At 37.1% G+C, this 19,850-nt stretch overlaps 1 protein-coding gene across 1 annotated transcript in view; it reads right to left on the bottom strand.

The window, feature by feature from the left end:
* The window catches only part of LOC111193052 (serine-rich adhesin for platelets), a 41,145-nt gene extending 25,588 nt beyond the window's left edge, over positions 1 to 15,557 (bottom strand). The window contains exon 1 of the mRNA XM_049475066.1: positions 15,175 to 15,557. Coding sequence (XP_049331023.1) covers positions 15,175 to 15,240 — 66 coding nt within the window. The 5' untranslated portion in view covers positions 15,241 to 15,557. The remainder of the gene's footprint in view (positions 1 to 15,174) is intronic.
* Between the last annotated feature and the right edge of the window lie 4,293 nt (positions 15,558 to 19,850).

The following is a 19,850-nucleotide window of genomic DNA, read 5'->3' as shown; positions in this document are numbered from 1 at the left end:
TACACATGCGGCCTGTGCTGTGTTCACTGCTCGTAGCCACGTGACTCTGTTTACTACACATCCCACTGAAAACACTGAAAATGAAAATAGAAAAACAAATCACAGGGAGAAAATGCTCCAAATAAACAAACTCATCAACTGATCTGGACCAGAATAACCAACTACAGGTATGAAAATGTCCTTTTACACTTAGCAAATTAAGTTCTAATTCAGAAATCCTGAGCTGAGATGTTTACTATAAAGTAAAAAAAAGGTTTCCTCAATCCAATTTGTAATGCATTCTTTACTCCAGCGCCCAACATTGGCTTTATCTCTCCTCAAATATACAAGTATATACTAGTATTTTAATTGACACTAATATAAATATAATTGCATTTAACATTTCTTACATTCATTCTTTTATTTACATTTAAATATCCACTATAAAAACTTGCGTCTTAAGAAGAACAGAATATTGTTGTGATTAATCTGATTAATTGTTTTAATCAGTTGAGACCACTAATTACTGAACTGAAATGTAGCTTCAGGCTATAAAAGAGTGCATCTAAAGGGAAAAGGCCTTCTGTATTCTACATCATTACACTGTAAAAAAAAACTGACAGGCAAATGTAAATCAATAGCATGAAAAAAAATGTATTAACTCATCTTATTTTAGTCAAACGTTTTCCTAATCCACATTTTACTCATGATCATAAAGTGAATAATAATGAATAATAATGCAACAAATTGCAGCTGAAGTTTTGCAGCTAAATATTATGTAAATTGTTTAGTCTGAGCCTTCCTCTTTGTTCACTGTATACATTTCCATCTGTAGGTTAGAACTTCCTCTTTAATGCTGGTGAGAGCCCTCTTACTCTCATGCTGCATTTGACTGGTGGAAAGTTGGAAATACTGTTTTTACCACTTATAAATTCCATTTGAATAAACAATGAGGTAATATTTGCAACTAGGAAGTTTTATATTTCAGATTATACAGGTTTACGAGATGTGACATATACTTTTATTACATTCAAATGCAGGGCTGACTAATTTATTGCACTATTTTGTTTTCATTTTGAAAAGGTCAAAAGGTCAATCTGAACACAACTTTGTGCACATTCTAGTTGAAGTCTCCTGATCATTAAACATAACATGTAGATCAGGGGTGTCCAAACTTTTTTTGTTGGGGGCCAGAAGGAGAAATATATTGGAAGTCACGGGCCACACTATGAAATAAAACAAATAATGAAATATACCACTTTAAATAATACATTTTTCCTGATTATTTAATTTACACACCATTTTACTTGACTAACTATCTTCATCTTTAACAGTGTTGTGTAAACTAAGATTTTTCATGTTTAATCATGATGTCTCTTAATATAGAACTCCGTTTACGGCAACTTTTAGACTCTTTGGGACGTTTTTTTTTCGCTAGAAATGCGCACTCTCTCCGCTTTTAGACTCTTTGGGCCATTTTTCTGCGCTAGAAATGCGCACCCTCTCCGCTTTTTGACTCTTTGGCCCGATTTCTGCGCTAGAAATGCACACTCTCTCCGCTTTTAGGCTCTTTGGCCCGTTTTTTTTCCGCTAGAAATGCGCAATCTCTCCGCTTTTACACACTTTGGCCCATTTTCTGCGCTACAAATGCGCACTTTCTCCGCTTTTAGACTCTTTGGCCCGTTTTTCTGTGCTAGAAATGCGCACCCTCTCCGCTTTTAGACTATTTGGCCCCGTTTTTCTGCGCTAGAAATGTGCACCCTCTCCGCTTTTAGACTCTTTGGCCCCGTTTTTCTGTGCTAGAAATGCGCACCCTCTCCGCTTTTAGACTCTTTGGCCCCGTTTTTCTGCGCTAGAAATGCGCACCCTCTCCGCTTTTAGACTCTTTTTCCCCGTTTTTCTGAGCTAGAAATGCGCACCCTCTCCGCTTTTAGACTCTTTTGCCCCGTTTTTCTGAGCTAGAAATGCGCACTCTCTCTGCTTTTAGACTCTTTGGCCTGTTTTTCTGCGCTAGAAATGCGCACCCTCTTCGCTTTTAGACTCTTTTGCCCCGTTTTTCTGCACTAGAAATGCGCACTCTCTCTGCTTTTCAACTCTTTGGCCTGTTTTTCTGCGCTAGAAATGCGCACTCTCTCTGCTTTTAGACTCTTTTGCCCCGTTTTTCTGCGCTAGAAATGCACACCCTCTCCGCTTTTAGACTCTTTTTCCCCGTTTTTCTGAGCTAGAAATGCGCGCCCTCTCCGCTTTTAGACTCTTTGGCCCGTTTTTCTGCTCTAGAAATGCACACCCTCTCCGCTTTTAGACTCTTTTGCCCCGTTTTTCTGCGCTAGAAATGCGCACCCTCTCTGCTTTCTGACACCTAGCGTTCAAACTTTGAATCTCACATTATAAAAACCTGTTTAACAGCGGGCCAACTTTCATTCTATTTCTAAAATACCTCGCAGGCCGCTCCAAAAAAGGAAACGGGCCGCAAATGGCCCGCGGGCCGTAGTTTGGACACCCCTGATGTAGATGTAAATTCTAACTCCCTTACTGAATATATACAAAATTAATAACAGGTGAAATACTTTTGATTATCTCTAAATATGACATAGTGTCTCAAATTGTATACAACTTTCTTACACATCACCAACCTTTGCTCTAGTAGGTACCATTGTGCCAGTTTGTGATTGAACCTGCAAAAGCTGATTGCGGTTTTGTCCACTCAATGCCTTGTTTTAAAATATGCTACAAATATCCATGCTTAGTGGGTGTATCTTCCAAAAAAGCCAAACAGAGTAAAGTTGTATTTACTGGTTAACAATCAATTTACTGGTACATTTATATATCTTCCATGAAGCTTCCGATGCTTGAACGCAGCATCAGACTCCTAACCATAGAGGCCTGTGGTGTTGATGGAATTTATGACATATCAGGCAGTTAGACAGTTGTGGCGCGCTGGAGGTGTGAAAGCATGTGCCTTTTTGTGTACAAGAAAGAATGGAAAGATAGATCTACTTAGAACTGTGCTTTTTATGATTAAGAGGCACAATAGATGGGAAGAAACTGATAAAATGAGTGTATGGGTCACAGTTTAAACATTTTCAAAATCTTTCAGCAATTTAAGCAGCTCATTTACTACTATGTTTTTATTTTTTTTGCCAACTCAAAATGTAAAAGTTAAAACATTTTACTATAGTAAGTTGAGTTAATATAAAAACACTCTGAAATAATTTACTTCATCAGTTTAAGCTGGCTTGGCATTAAGAGGCAGAGTCCCAAACAGGGAGGAAGCCTAGCCTTGAACTACACAGTATTTTTAATTAGGATTTTCCATTAAAAGGAAAATATAGCCTACAACTAGACTCAATCACTGTACAGCAAACAAAACCTATAAACAGCTCTGAAAACAAATAAGATACCCCCTTACAAATTATGAGTTTCTTTGATTTTACCAAATAGAAAACCTCTGGACTATAATCTAAAGAAAGATAAATGATCATAAGCCATCAAACCAAGCTGAACTGCTTGAATTATTGTACCAGAAGTGGCATAAAGTTATCCAAAAGCAGTGTGTAAGACTGGTGGAGGAGAACCTGAAACTGTGATTAAAACCAGGGTTATTTCACCAAATATTCATTTCTGAACTCTTAAAACTTTAGGAACTATATGAACTATATGATATTTTCATTGCATTATTTGAGGTCTGAAAGCTCTGTCTTTTTTCTTATTTCAGTCGTTTCTCATTTTCGGCAAATAAATTCTCTAAATGACAATATTTTTATTTGGATAAAAAGTTGTCTGTAGTTTATAGAATGAAACAACATTTTACTCAAACATGTAGCTAAAATAGCAAAATCAGAGAAACTGATTCAGAAACTGAAGTGCTCTCTTTTTTTTCCAGAGCTGTATTTTGCTGTATAGAAAATTAATCTTACATGACAACTACATGAGAATTACAGGACTACAAACTACTGTTAGATAAGCACTGTTCATATCCATATGTTGAGCCCTGTTCAGCTTTACATTGCCCACAATGTGTTAGTTTATGCAAATTGACGAATTCCCAAAATAGCTGTGACGCTTCACCAGCAGATAGGAAACTTTAGACTGATCACTTCCACATAAGATCATTTGTAGATTAACACACATTTTAAATGAATGGAAGCTAAAGTGTTATAAAGGATTATATGAGAACTGATATTTCTTACTCTTGGGCTTTTCTACAGTCAGGAAGTGGACAATCTGAGGTACCTCTAAAGTACATGCTTTACACTGCTTTACATTTCTGGACAAGCCGAGAGAAACTAGAGACCGACCGATATGGGTTTTTCTAAGGCCGATGCCGATACCGATCATTAGTGGTCAGAGTCAGCCGATGGCCGATGTGACCTGCCGATTTTTAGGGCCGATATGCTATCGTATTATATTTATTTGGCATGCTTAAAATCATACTAGTAAGAGGAGGCACAACAGTTGTAAACTTCACACAATTTATTGAAAATAAGGTTAGCATTTTATAGTGACTTTAATGTTACTATATCACTATATGTTAATAAAAAAAATATTAATTTTATTTAGATTGTATTATCCATAACATTTTATTTTATTCATTATATAACATATGTTCTATATACACTATATATTCATGTTTATAGTAGAAATATTATGTTGGCTATTATATAAAATTTACTGTAGGGGCCTACTAATTAACAAATGTATGACTTGTTGCAGTCTGTTAGTCTATTAATTATTCATTTTAATATGTTTAACAGAGTGCAAGAAGACTTCCATAATGTGACAACTTTAGATAGTTACTCCAAAACGGCAAAGCTCATTTCTTCTTCAACTCCATAAACGAATGGACATGGGAGGACAATGTTATAAAATGTTCACATTAGGGCTGCAGCTATTATTTTACAAAAATGGGTGACGTTTAAATTAAGAATAAAATTATAAATAATGCAAAAACAGACAGGTGCTGTAATTTAAATATAGCTTTATCTGTTTTTTTTTTCTTCTTCAAATGAGCTCCTTAGCCAGAGAAACGCGTCTCATCAGCTGTACTGGAGGTTCGGTGCGTGAGCGGAAAATGAGTTGAGAAAGCTGAAGAGCGCGGACTTTATAGGTTCAGGATAAAATGAGCTTTTATCAGAAAAGTCTGGAGGGGGTTCTAAAGTAGAACCCGACAAAACAGAAAATTCTGCTCATCGTTTCATTTAATATCTAACAGCGCAAACCGCTTTAAACGGGTGAGTTTTACAGCAGAACAGCAGGAGGCGGCATGATTTAATGTCTGTTTGTAGTGAAGGAAAAAGAGATGTTTTATTTTAACTCCATTATTTTAGAAACTATTTGTTTTATTAATTCGTTTACAATAAAGCTTATTTATATACAGTGCTGGGAGTAACGGCGTTAAAACTAACGGCGTTACTAACGCCGTTACTTTTTTTCAGTAACGAGTAATCTAACTAATTACTATGACTGTAACTATAACGCCGTTACCATTTCCGACACCCCGTTACTGCACGTTACTTTAGCAGCTCTATTAACTTTTTTTTTTTATTTCGCTTTGCCCTGGTTAACCCCTCCTCTGTCCGGTGAACTTGAGCTTCTGGCCGCTGTGCCAGGTTTGGCGTGGTGAAGTGAGGCACAATTGTGACGATTTGCGTGCTCTAATCAATTCAGTGATTGCCGTGGACAACCCAAGTTCCGAATTAAGGACGTTAAGCTCTTTTTAGCTGCTCCGGTTTTTGTGGTGCTGCTGCTTTCTATTTTAGAGCTTAGATTCTCTGCCCGAATCCCACCTGACCTGAGGACCGACCCGAAATCAGGCTCCTATTTTTATTTTATATAAAGCTCTGGTGTGATAATCACAATGTTGCTAAGTAACCAATTATTATTGTTCACTAAAGCCAACGAAATAGCGAAAATTGAAAGTGAAAAACATTTGTGTTAACTGAATCTAATAAAAACGGTAATTAAAAGGAAAAACATAACTATCTCGAACTGTATTTTGTGTTTATAAAACTAACTAAAACGAACTGAAATTACTGATAGAATACCCTCATTTTTGTGTTTAATTTATTTATAAGCGCTGTTGTACAGCGGAGTTGTACAGCGGGAGTTGTTGTGCCGAGCGCGCGGCACTCGTGGTCCGTTAGTTCTTGTGTAAAGCGCTCGCGCTAGCAAGCCCACCCTAAAATGAACAGAAAAAATAAAAACAAAATAAAATTAAACTATAATAAAAATGAAAACTGTAATCACGTAGCTCTGGGCGCACGTGAACGCCTCCGCGTTTGACTTGCAGCATTGTGTGTAGCTGTTCTTAAAAATCATTTAAATTAAATAATAGTTCTATGCTTCTATGTTACAGTGTTAATTAACATAATTCTGATTATATTTCGCTCATTCAATCAGCCCGAAAACAGACAGTTTATGGGGCGGATCGGGTCAGGCTCATAATGACATGCAGTTTATGGTTCGGGCTTGGGCAGAATGTGCACGGGCTCCGGCTGGGTCGGATTTTTTGGGCACGATCTAAGCTCTATTCTCTTTTGGTGAAGCTGTTATATTAATACCATTTTAACGGGCATTAAATTGTTGTTTTTGTCCATTATTTTGTTTTATATATACATATTTCTTTTGAGTGTGGCTTGGTTTGTTAAATTTCATCCCCAGACGCGTTTTTCCGCTTTTTTCAGTATTACAAGTTTTAGTAATTTTCTTTGGTTGTGTGGAGAATTTCGTTTTATTTTTTTGAAATTCGTTAGATTATATTTTTGTCAACATTTTGGGTTTATTTTCGTTTGTTATTTTTTGTTATTTTTCTAATAATAATAGTAAATGCATAATTGATTTCCTTTTTTTGACGGGCGAATAATAAAAAGTAACGCTATAGTTACTTTTACTGGTAACTAATTACTTTTATAGTGCAGTAACTCCGTTAGTAACTCAGTTACTTTTTTGGAGAAGTAACGAGTAACTATAACTAATTACTTTTTCAAAGTAACGTGCCCAACACTGTTTATATATAAGGAGAAGTACAGTCCTCTAATAATCCTGACTAACCAGTAATTATTATTTCAGCGCAGCTGATGCTGCGAATATCCTTAAACAGTTTTAGTCCTGCCCTTTTTCATTTCGTCTAAAAATAATTTAAATACTGAAAATATCAAGTGTTAATTTGATTTTATTTACTTAGATTTTCGTTTCTGAAGAAGAGACGTCAGTTATTTTATACTAGAGCTTATAGATAGGGCTTGCCTTGCATAGTCAGGGCGCATTCCAAATGCACTCCTGCCATCAACGCTAAGCATAGTTTCGTTTGGAGAGAAATGCTACAACACCGATGCAGTTGAAATTCTATTCTTTTTCAGTAGTGAAGCAACATCACAGATTACTAATCATGAGAGAAAATATAGACTTTGGGACACTGGATTGTAAAAATGGATGCCTTACCCGTTGAAAGTCTTGCTCACTCTTGAAACCTTGCGCTGCGTTCCAAGTAGCTGCCCGCAGATGTGCCGGATTAAAATCGGCGCGGCCAAATAAGAAAATCGGCCGATGCCGATTGATAAAAAAATAACAAAAATCGGCCGATTAAATCGGCTGGCCGATCGATCGGTCGGCCTCTAAGAGAAACAGAACAGAACAGAACAGTCTCTGATAGTGAAAATGTGAGGACTGAGGAGGTAGAGCAGTAATACATAACAGTACACAAATAAGACTTCAAGTTTTCCGCCAGCATTGTGTCTTCCATTTTCATTGTTACTTTGTTAGTTAGCAGCAATGAAGCATCAATGAATAACATGGAGAAACTGTTATTTTAAGGTAAAAATGCTACATAATTCTGCTTTAATTGTGTCTACTGTAATAATATTCAACATTTTAGGTTAATACACAGAAATACACAGAAACACACAGCTCTAATCCTCTTCGTATACTGTAGCTCTAAATCAGTTTTGCTGCTGCTTGCCCCTTTGTCCTATAAGTCAGCAGCATGTACGCAACAAAATGAGTCATGCTAAAAGTGTTTCAAACTGCTACTTCTAATGTGTTGCTACTGACAATATTATATAATGGGTGAAAGTTGTCCTTTCATTATGATTTAGACATAGAGTGGCTTGCCTAACCAAACCCGCATTCATACAAAACCTGATTGACATATAATACGCTTAATACTGCACATTAAAGCAGATTTTTATTGACGCATGCAACTCGATAAACGGAAAAAAACCTGCCTACTTCAAATGGAAAAACTCGTGACTACTGTTCTGCTGAAACCATATACAAACAGATAATTATGCAAACAAGGAAGATAATAACAAAATGATTTGTCAATCTGATAAATCAAGCCTAGACTGTAAATGTTGGCCTTGTTTTGTTTTTTATTGAACTTGTGGCTTTGGTGTTTTCTGTCTGCCTTGCTTAGTTAAACATATCAAGTCTACATGTCCTGAGAATGTAAGGTAATCCACAGAAATGAATACCAGCGCACACGCTTTCCGATATTTGTGACGTTGGATTCAGTATTTTACAGCATCCTTTTAGAGGGCATTTATGCAAAGCAATGTACTGTACCTTCCTTCCACATCATGGCTTACTGAGTATCCATGAAACAGTAATACCCAGGGATTAAAATGAGGTGAAATGGCTGATGTGCCTTTGTCTCAGGACATAAAAAATGAGAAAACTGCTGATAAACAATAATAATATATATTATTATATTGATATACTTTTAGTGAAATTAACAGTCTATTAAGTGTTTTTAGAAATAATTAACAAATTAAATCAGAAATGTAAATATGCATGAATCTCTATAAGCAGTCACGAAAAAACCCTGTGAAACAGTGTACTGTTATGTATTACTGCTCTACCACCTCAGTCCTCACATGCCGTTTTCACTGTTAGAGACATTTCTGAGCTCGGCTTGTCCAGAAATGTAAAGCAGTGTAAAGCATGTAATTTAGGGGTACCTCAGATTGTCCACTTCCTGACTGTAGGAAGAGTAAGAAATATCAGTTCTCATATAATTACAGCATTATAGATTACAGCATGATATAGCATTATATTTTATGTTCCAAACACCCAAAACTAACCATATAACAGAAAACCAAACAGGTTGTGTGAAGGAAATGAGCACAATTATAAATCTAACTTGTATTATTTATATTTAAGAGGGCTGGATAATACTTGAAATGAACTGACATTGCAATGTTATTTTGTTCTGAGATAAATATTGCAACAAAAAAAATACAGGAATTATCACCAAAATGTACCAAAATTTGGATATGGAATAAAAACTGTCATCGCAAGTAAAAAAAATATTTCTTTTAAACACTGTTTTGCCAGCTTCACTAGAGTTAAATAGTGCAGTAAGCTGCATGCTGAGTCCAGAGTAGCGATGGTATAGATGCAATTCTTCCTTTTACAAGTCAGTGGGGCATCACATTGCATTTAAAGCTGGTGTTTTAAGATACAAATGCTACATAATACTGCCAAAATTACTAAAACACACCAAAAACATCTCAAGATTTTAAGATACCAGTGAGTAAATGGACTGAGATGGAGTATTGGTGGATATTTTTCACCGAAACAGAGTTGTCTGACCTGCCTGCCGTGACACCACATAATACTGTAATAAGCCTGGGAGATGTATTCAAATTTTAACACATTCCAGACTGTATGCATTCTGTTTATTTGAATGCTGGGAAAATTGAGTGTGTAAAAATAACCCAATTAATAGTTCCTGTTTATGATTACTAGTTTCTTTCAAGGAATACAGTTTCAGAACTCCTCTGTAAGCAATAAATAAGCAAGACCATATTCCCTTTTTCTAACAGACAGCATGCTTTATGTCTGAGCTGTCCAAAATGAGACCTCTGGGACACAGCTGGTTCGTGAAGAGGTTTAATTTGGCCCACATCAAGCTTCTCTGATCCCACCCTTTCTCCCAGTAACAGAGCAAAAATATTTTTAGATATTGTTACTTATTAAATTTAAAATGGAAGTTTTCAATGTGTTTCATTAAAAAACAATGTTTCACAATATGAAATCTATATGTTTGTATGTTTGTTTGTGCTTCTAGGTCTTGGCCATTCTCAAACAGTGTACATTGCCCACCCCCATAAAAAGACCAAAATTTCGGGCACCATTGCTTAACAATGCTGTACTTTCTGCAACAACAACAGCCCCTTCTTTTTTCTTTTTACGAATGAGTGATTTTATCTTAAAGCAGTTTCCACAGTCCACAGGGAACAAAACTAAAAAAAACTCCAATTACTGGTCTTACACAATGGGGGAGGGTTTAATGTATTTATAGAAAAATGAAATACAGCAACAATACCTGAATAATTTGTGGGATTAATTAAGAAAAGATCAAACAAAGACGAGAATGTTGAGAAATATTGTGAAACATAATAAAAAGTATTTTAGTTTAAATGGAAAAATGATCATGCCCTGCTTTGTTCGGTCGTGCTGCTGAATGCAGGGCCACAGGCAAATGTGACCGCTGAATTAAAATGTTTCACTTCCCTATTTTGATACCGATTTGAGCAACTTTCCTCAGTATCCTAAAGTAACTTTAACACTTCAGTACAGAGAACAGCACTTTATAAACCCGTCAGGAGTACTTTACTATGGTCGGACTCTCAACACTCAGACTAAACCTCTCACACTTCAGCCTCTGATTATAAAGGCTGATAGACACGGAACATTTCTAAAATGGCTTCATTTACATAGACCAGAGCATTTGTGCGTTCACAACTTCGCATGCCATTGCTTGCATGTGACAAAACATAAAATTGTACAGTATTTGCCAGTGAAGATTTCCTTGATCCACAATTTCATTTAGGTGTCAGCAGCCTAAATGCTGGGTCAGACATCAGAGAGAAAAGAGAACTTCACCTAAAATATCACACTTACATTGTGTGATGTGATGGTGATATCTGTGTGTTTCTTCCTGTGAGTCAGTGTATGCTAAAATAAGGTGTCATTGCGGTACATCTCATTAAAAATAAATGGAAACGTTATATCTGCTCTTAACGTCCAGTACTGGCAGAAAAACAAGGCTTTAATATAAAGTATATCCTAATGTGAAAAATACAAGTGTGGATACTGCATTTAAATTGTACTCTTTTTACTGAATTAGTCACTGTATAAAAAGGTAGACATACAGTGCCCTCCATAATTATTGGCACCCCTGGTTAAGATGTGTTCTTTAGCTTCTCATAAATTGAGTTTTGTTATAATATAGGTTATAATATAATATAGGACCACGATGGGAAAAAAAGTAAAGTCCAACCTTTAACTCAAGTAAATTTTAAGGGGGAAATAAAATCCCTGACTAAGAAATAATTATTCTTCATAAAATCACCTGTTCCACAATTATTGGCACCCCTAACAATTCTTAGGAAATAAATTTAATAAAAGTATTTCTGTCACTTCTACAGTAGTTTACGAAGTTGATCAGAGTATGTAGGAACATTTAATTAGTAATTCACAACTTCCTGTTTCCCTGGGGTATAAATATGACGTGACACAGAGGCCATTTATCTTCAACATGGGAAAGACAAAGGAACATACCATTCAAGTGAGGCAGATGTGTGTTGACCTTCACAAGTCAGGCAATGGCTACAAGAAAATCGCTACTCGCCTACACCTGTCCATATCTACTGTCAGAGGAATTATTAAGAAGTTTAAAACAACTGGAACAGTGGTAAACAAGCCTGGACGAGGACGCAAGTTTATTTTGCCACCACGCACAGTGAGGAGGATGATAAGAGAAATAAAAAGTTCTCCAAAGCTCACTGTTACAGAATTGCAACAAATGGTAGCTTCTTGGGGTCACAAAGTCTCCAAAACAACCATCAGGCGCTATCTACATGCCAACAAGCTGTTTGGGAGACATGCACGGAAGAAACCATTTCTCACTCACAATCATAAACGCAAACGTTTGGAGTTTGCTAAGCGGTACTATGACTTCAACTGGGACCTTGTGCTTTGGTCAGATGAAACAAAGATAGGGCTTTTTGGCAACAAATGCTCTAAGTGGGTCTGGCGTAACACAAGAGCTGAGTATGCAGAAAAGCACCTCATGCCCACAGGGTGCATGGCATCATGAATGCTCTAAAATACCAGGACATTTTAAAACAAAATTTGGTGGCTTCTGCCCGAAAGCTGAAGATGGGTTGTCACTGGGTCTTTCAGCAAGATAATGACCCTAAACATGTGGCCAAATCTACACAGAAATGGTTCACCGCACACAGAATCAAGCTCCTCCCATGGCCATCTCAGTCCCCAGACCTCAACCCCATTGAAAACCTGTGGGGTGAGCTGAAGAGGAGAGTGCAGAGGAGAGGACCCAGGTCGTTGGATGATTTAGAGAGAATGTGCAAAGAGGAATGGTCAAAGATCCCTCTTTCTGTATTCTCCCATCTTGTGAAACATTACAGGAGAAGATTAGGTGCTGTTTTGTTGGCAAAAGGGGGTTGTACAAAGTATTAACATCAGGGGTGCTAATAATTGTGGCACACATGATTTGATGTTAAATAATTATTTCTTAATGTGGGATTTTTTTCCTACTGAATAAATTCACTTGAGTTAAAGGTTGTATTTTACTCTTTTTTTCCATCGTGGTCCTATATTATTTTGAACAAAACTCAATTTATGAGAAGCTAAAGAACACATCTTAACCAGGGGTGCCAATAATTATGGAGGGCACTGTATAGGGGCAGTTTCTCAGACAGGGATAAAGCCTACTTGTAGGATATATTTCTATTCAAAATGCTGTGTTAGTCCAAGACTCCGCTTATTCCCTGTCGGGGAAACTGACCCATTGAGCCAAAACTATACTCGAGTGAAAGTTAAAAAGCATCTTCATTGTTCGTTCAGGCATACTCACGTAGTTCTCTTTGTCTGGTAGAATGTGATGCAGTAGTGTATGGCTGTTATTGGTCCTTAGAAAAATATTATTCTTATAGTTGTGGTCATTTAGTAACTTTACACTGACATGATGTATGATGTATTTGGCTGAACTAAATTAAATACACAAAATTTGATCAGTGAGAAAGTAAAAAATCTCATGACCTTTGATATTTGTAATTCCACGTACTTTAAAGGTCTAAACTAAAACTGAAAAAAAAAAAGGTTTTACTGTTTAAAACATAATTATAAAAGTACACATGGTGTACTGTAAATAATAATGCTTGAGCACAATAGTGAAAAAAAATACTTACAATTACAAAAAGCAACTATAAGCTTGGCTCTAATAGTCTCTAAGCTTTGCTTTAGGCTATAGGTCAGTTTTCATATGCCTCTTCCTATCGCAGTCATGCAAAAACTTCACAACATCTCCAAATAGTTTGAATAACTTTACATCAGGTGTAAAAAACCTTTTTGAACATTCAAACAAAAGTAAATGTAAGAATACTTTGAGATATGTTTGGCTAATGCCGTAGCTGGACAAAATTATTATTATATATATATTTTTAAAACTACAAAACTACACTTTAAAAATATTTATCAAACACTAAACATTGCTGACATGTGCACAGTTCTCCACAAGATTTACTAGGCCATACAGCTGTATATTTCTAAAATGCTGTAAACCCCCCTCTGGACAGGGATACGATCTGTTGTTTACATATTTCATTTGATCTTGCTTATGATCAAAAACTGACATTCTTTCCATAAAGATATGGCTGAAAGATTTCTAAATTACCTATGGTAAAGCGTACCTATGACTTTCTTATAGTGTTCCATTTTGTGTTTGTGTGGGTATTCTACTACATTGTCCCCCCTCCTTTCCTCTGCATTTGGATCAGTGTATTAATATACAGAAATGCGTATATTTGTTATAGGTGGGTGATATGGCCCTAAAATAATATCACAATATTTCTATTTCTATTTTACTATTGCATAGGGCACACCCCTAACGGAGATATGAAAAAAATACAAGAATTTTATCAGATTTGTAACAGAAGTCAATGATCCAAAATGTCATGATACTAACAATACACTCCAAATATATCTCCATATATCCAGGACTAAAGTGAAATTAATGATACTGGACAGATGTTATCTGTCTCTAGTATATATATAATGTGAAATGAGAACAGTGTGAATTTTCCTTTCCTAAAAACAGCAAAAAAAGTATCCTAATGTAATAATTAGGGGTGGGTGATATGGCACGATATTTCAGGGAATAATATTATTTACAATATTTCAACAAAAATGTTGACGATATTATTGCATACAATACAATATAGCACACAGTTAATGTATTATAGTAAAAGTTGCAAACATATATACAAAAGTATATCTTTGTATCTTTCAAAAACACTGAAAAGCTCAATAATACAAAAATGATTGATAAACAATAAACATTTGTCTTATGTTACATCCCAGCAGATATTTCAACACAGCACTATATGTGAGACTGAGACATTGTCTGACAGGGACAATGTACAGAATATAAGAGCAGGTTTATTCCACAGTGTGTTTAATCAAATACAGCTCTGGAAAAAATTAAGAGACTTTAGTTTCGGAATCAGTTTCTCTGATTTTGCTATTTATACGTATATGTTTGAGTAAAATGAACATTGTTGTTTTATTCTATGAACTACGGACAACATTTCTCCCAAATTCCAAATAAAAATATTGTCATTTAGAGCATTTATTTGCAGAAAATGAGAAATGGCTGAAATAAAGATAAACAATAAAAAGGTGCAGAGCTTTCAATCCTTAAATAATGCAAAGAAAACAAGTTAATATTCATATTCAAGTTTTAAGCGTTTAGACATCAATATTTGGTGGAATACCCCTGGTTTTAATCACAGTTTTCATGCATCTTGGCATGTTCTTCTCCACCAGTCTTACACACTGCTTTTGGATAACTTTATGCACCTGGTGCAAAAATCCAAGCAGTTTAGTTTGTTTTGTTGGCTTGTGATAATCCATCTTCCAGAGGTTTTCAATTTGGTAAAATCAAAGAAACTCATCATTTTTAAGTGGTCTCTTATGTTTTTCGAAAGCTGTATATTGGAGTAAATATACAAGACAAGACTTTTACTGTCGAAACAGCAGAATCAGTTTCATCCTCTCTCGGGTTTTGTTACCTGGTGTAACAGGTGCAGCGCACCATCCAAGCGTTTTTACACACTAGCCAGCTGAGAAACGGTGTCAAACCATGTAACAGAACAGACGCAGCGTTACCTGGAGCAGAACACAGAGAGCCAGTAGAGCTGCGCGGCGGGTCCACCTGAACGCGTCCCGCCTCATGGTGCTGTCGGTGGGCTGTCGGTGGGTTGGAGCTGCCGGTGAGCCTCACATATCCCGCGGTGTTTCTCACCACCGCTCTCTTTAAACCGGACTCGACCCTCAGTTCCTCCCTCACCCTGTAAACTCCGCAAAAACAGCAGAGCAGCGGGGAAAAGCTGAAAAAGTCACTTTACCGGCGGAATCTCGGGCGAATAAGCGAGTCGTGCAGCGGTGCGGGAAGAGAGAGAGACAAGTAGAAAGAGGAGGAAAAGTTTTTTTGTTGTCAGTTTTTTTCCAGTCCAGTCTGGGCGGAGCGGCCATCCACCATCAGTCACATCACAGCCCACTGCTTTCCCCACCCGCTTTCACACAGGTCACGCCTCCGCTGCACTGCGATTGGTCCGTTCCACTGCGCCTCCTGCGCACGGATTGGTTATCATCCGCGCACCGTTCCATAGTACAAACTTCCTGCCAATCACGTTGCAGCAGGCGCTGTGTGGAGCGTGCTGAGTTACGAAAAGCGGTGGAAAGTAAAACCACACACGAGCTAAAGCAGCAGCAGTTCGTCTCTCCACACACAGCTGCCCCAGAATAGATTCGCTGATTGTTCTGTTCATAACCCCCTCAGCAAGTGCAGCAGTAGCACTTCACACGTTTTAAGGAAGTTAAATCCTAAAGCAGAACATGGTATAATTAAACAGCATGAAAAAAGTGCACGTGGTTAACCAGTGAGTTTAATTACATCCTCATCTGGTGCAGTTAGCAGACTACTTAGCTTTTTCCAGTTTTAAACATGCTTTTGGCTTTAAATTGCATTGAAAACCTTTTTGACGTGTACAATAAAGTTTGCTTTGATCCAAAGCAGTTGTTGACAAGTTCGGAAACAGTGCTTACATTTTCTACTAAAAATGTAAGCACACAGTTATAGCTATAAAGTTCAGCAACCTAGCTGCTGGTTAACTAGTTATCTTCTTAGTCATATCTTCAGACAGGGGGCAGGTGGTGCAGCATTGAATCATTACTGTCCATTTCTTAATTCCTCTGTAATGGAGAGTTTTCATTTGCTTTTATTTTATTTTTCTATTCCACCTTAAATGCTGCAGCCTCTGCTGTCTGTTGCACCATTTAATGTTAAAGTTAGCTAGCTAGCTACTGAGACAACTGCTAGTGATTGTTTATGGAAGAAAATGCCTATAAAACATTAAAAATACACATTAAACACTGGTAATATACTTATCATTATTTTAAACAAAGAAAATACTCCAATTTGTGTATTTCTTTGTGGTTAGGGTTGCTCCAAGATGAAAATCTTTCACCCGATTTGGTCGTGTTCATGTGGCTTGTGTAGGAAATGAAAAACTGCCAAGTTTCTATAACTGTATTAATTTTTATATTTCTTTTTATGCTTAATAACATTCATACATACACCCGAACTTGGGCCAAATTTGGCCAAAAATTCCCACCACTTTCCTCAGACACTGTCAGGTCAGGCTCAAGCAAATCACCTGTGCGATTGTGCGGGCCAGGTTGAGCACAGACAGAACCTGTCCAGGCTCAAGTAGGGTACGTCACAACATGGTCTGTGTGAAATGCATCAGACTTGAGGATTCCACTTCCATGTGGGAAACAAATTTTTAGGATAAAATCCATCACTGCATGAATGCAGCACGAGTCTGCTTATTGGTCAGGCCTCTCTCGGGAAGGAGCAAGAAAGTAAATACAGGAAGAAGGTCCTGTGTCCAAAGATTTCTGCGTATTTTAAGATGGACCAACAGTAGAGATGGCATTTGTTTACAATTGTTGTAGAAACAGAAATGATAAACATTTATGAGAACTATATAAACTACCAATTCCTGCTGAGGACCCACCACACCTTGACTACAGCCTAGGCTTTGGAACACAGATAGCGTGGTTATCCACTCCACAATACCCACCAATACTATTATACTTAATACTAAATACATGCGTCCGTGACCACAATTTACCCATCTTCAAATGGCTATGTCCAGCATTAAGGGATCTCAAACTGGTTTCCTGAAAATGACAATGAGTTCAGTGTTTTCAGTGGCCTTCCCAGCCCCCCTTTTGCTCTAAAGCAGCCTCAGTTCTTAACGGCATGGATTCTCATTTGCTTTGTAATTCTGGTCTGGTCTGAATCCATGAAAGTCTCCTGTAAATTCTGCAGTGATACAATCATGACAACATGCAGAATCTCAAAGCAATTGAGGATCTGTGTCCTAAAGGACTGTGGCTGTTAAAGAACAGAATATATATGCATAACTAAACTGTTATAGTATAGTGTAATACAATGTTCTAAAAGTCAGTGAACAAATCTTTAACTTTTAACTTTTTTATTTCTTTTAAATATGTTTAAATGTGTTAGACCTTGATAGACGGCAGATAAATGCTGTGTGTTGTTGTGGTCTCATATCTGTAGTTTCACTCTATCTAGGCCTGTTTGTAGTTCCGCACAGAGGAGGCCAGCTCTAAGAAAGATAGCTGGCTGCTTCTATTTTTGTGGTTTTTGTGACTGCTCTTTAGCTGCAAGAAGAACTTCCTGCTAAATGACTGCTGGTTAGAAGGGCTCACTCTGTTGATTATATAACCCCACATACTGTGCATAGCTGTTTTTCGGACAGTGCTGCAGAACTATCAATGCCGCAGCTATGATGACTCATTTTGAAATTGCCATTTAGATTCACAGGCCATGCACAGGGGAAAACTTGAGTTCAGCACTGAAATAAGGTCAACACTCCCTAAACACCCACCGACCTATCCCAAACGGTTTAAATTTTGTGCTGAAAGCAATCTGGTTGAAGCATCTGTGGTAAATTCCTATTCACTAGTATTACAGTCATACATTTAAAAGGATAACTCCGTAATTTATTCATGATCAGTTTGTACAGCATAATAGCCCTTTGTTGCTCTGTACTCTTCTGGACTTTCAGTGAGCTCAGAACACATACAGGACCTTGTTGAAAGTTTTATTTAGTTAATTATTCAGTATTGCTACAGAGAGCACTGCATTGTTACATGATGTATTAATTCTGAAGTTTAAAACATACCAAATTATACAAAGGGCATACGTACATGACACAGACTGTTTGCAGAAGTGCCTTTGAATAGACACACAGAGCCTGGCTGTGTTGTATGATCTTACGTGTTTGAAGACTATTTGATTATGAATAAAATGCGAGCATTTTTAAAGCGAAGATCATTTGAATACCACAGCAAACCACATTCCAGTTAACAGCAATGACGTACACAGCAATGACGTTTCAAGCGTATTCGCCTTTTGAAGAACACACATCATCACCGTTGGAAATTCAGTTAGTGAAAGTCAGAAAAGGCTGTTTGTTTTTCTTAGAATTACCAAGAAATGCAATGATTTATAATGCTCATAATGTGAGACAAGAGTTTCTGACACTCTGGGGCTGAATTTTGAATAAGTCACATCTTTAGGTATGGTAATAAGGCCTTAAACTGCCAAACTGAATAAATCCTAAATAGAGTTGTATCAGAACCAGTGTTTTAACTCTTGTGGAGTCCTAAGGGTCTGAAATGGTGGTGAGTTTGGAGCCTATGCAGAATTGTAGGGTGTAAGGCTGGTTTTTATGAGGTGAGAGGAAACCACAGAACACACACATTTCATGTATTGGATTGCACTTAAACCGAACAACTCTGCTTCAAGCTTAAATCTTAAATACCTTTTTTATTTCTATTACAGTGCATATTTATCATTGTTCTGGGATGAACAGCTGCAAAAATATAACTATGGATTGGTTTCTCTGGCAGGAATTAAGCCTAGTCCTAGACTATATTATTATGTGAAAAGGTCTTATTCCGCTAAAATCAATTTTTTCTTGTTCTTGTCCTGTGAAATACTATAGGTCTCTCTGAGTTGTATATGCATGCTGCATATGAAACTGTTCTTTAGCCTCCCTTGTCTGCAGTAGCTAAAGAAAATCCTCAGGAAAACGAGTTGATTAGAGAGATGTTAGGTGTTTATATCAACCAGTTCAGAGTTCATGGCCTTGCCCACCTCGTCTCAGGACCGCCCACAGACAGAGCTGAACCTGGGCTACAGTATTAGGAGTAACAGAACAGTGGGTTATTGAGGGTGAGGGTTATTCGCAGGGCCGCTCAAGTCTGACTTTACCCAGTACTTAGTGCTATATCTTTATAACTAAGGCTGTATCTCTGAAAACATTTTGTCCTTTGAGTTTTAGAGCTGTAAAATTGACTGTGGGTTAAGGCAGCTAGGTGTTCTCTGCTGCAGTCCTGTTAGCCAATCAGAGGTGATATGTTTGCATGGGTGAGCAAGTGTCAAAATCTGTCTTTATTCAGAGACTACTATTTTAGTGATCTAAAGCAGGGCTAAATAGAAACACCTGAGTACGTTTTTTCACAAAAAAACAAATCACATGGGATTCATTCATACTAGGGACAACAACTAGACCTTTTAAAATTAATGAAAAAACGATGGATTGAGACCTTTAATTACTAATTTTCATTCAAAATGCATTGTAATATTGTTTATATCTTTGCTGTAAAGATGCTTGAAGATGAGGAAGAAGACTGTCTTAGTGTCTTAGGTTTTTTGTGGCAAGTGCTAAAATCTTATTTTATTG

Source organism: Astyanax mexicanus, chromosome 2 (assembly GCF_023375975.1).
Source record: "Astyanax mexicanus isolate ESR-SI-001 chromosome 2, AstMex3_surface, whole genome shotgun sequence".
Taxonomy (NCBI): domain Eukaryota; kingdom Metazoa; phylum Chordata; class Actinopteri; order Characiformes; family Acestrorhamphidae; genus Astyanax; species Astyanax mexicanus.
Note: the sequence above shows the minus strand (reverse complement) of the source record. Positions and strands in the feature narration are given on the sequence as shown.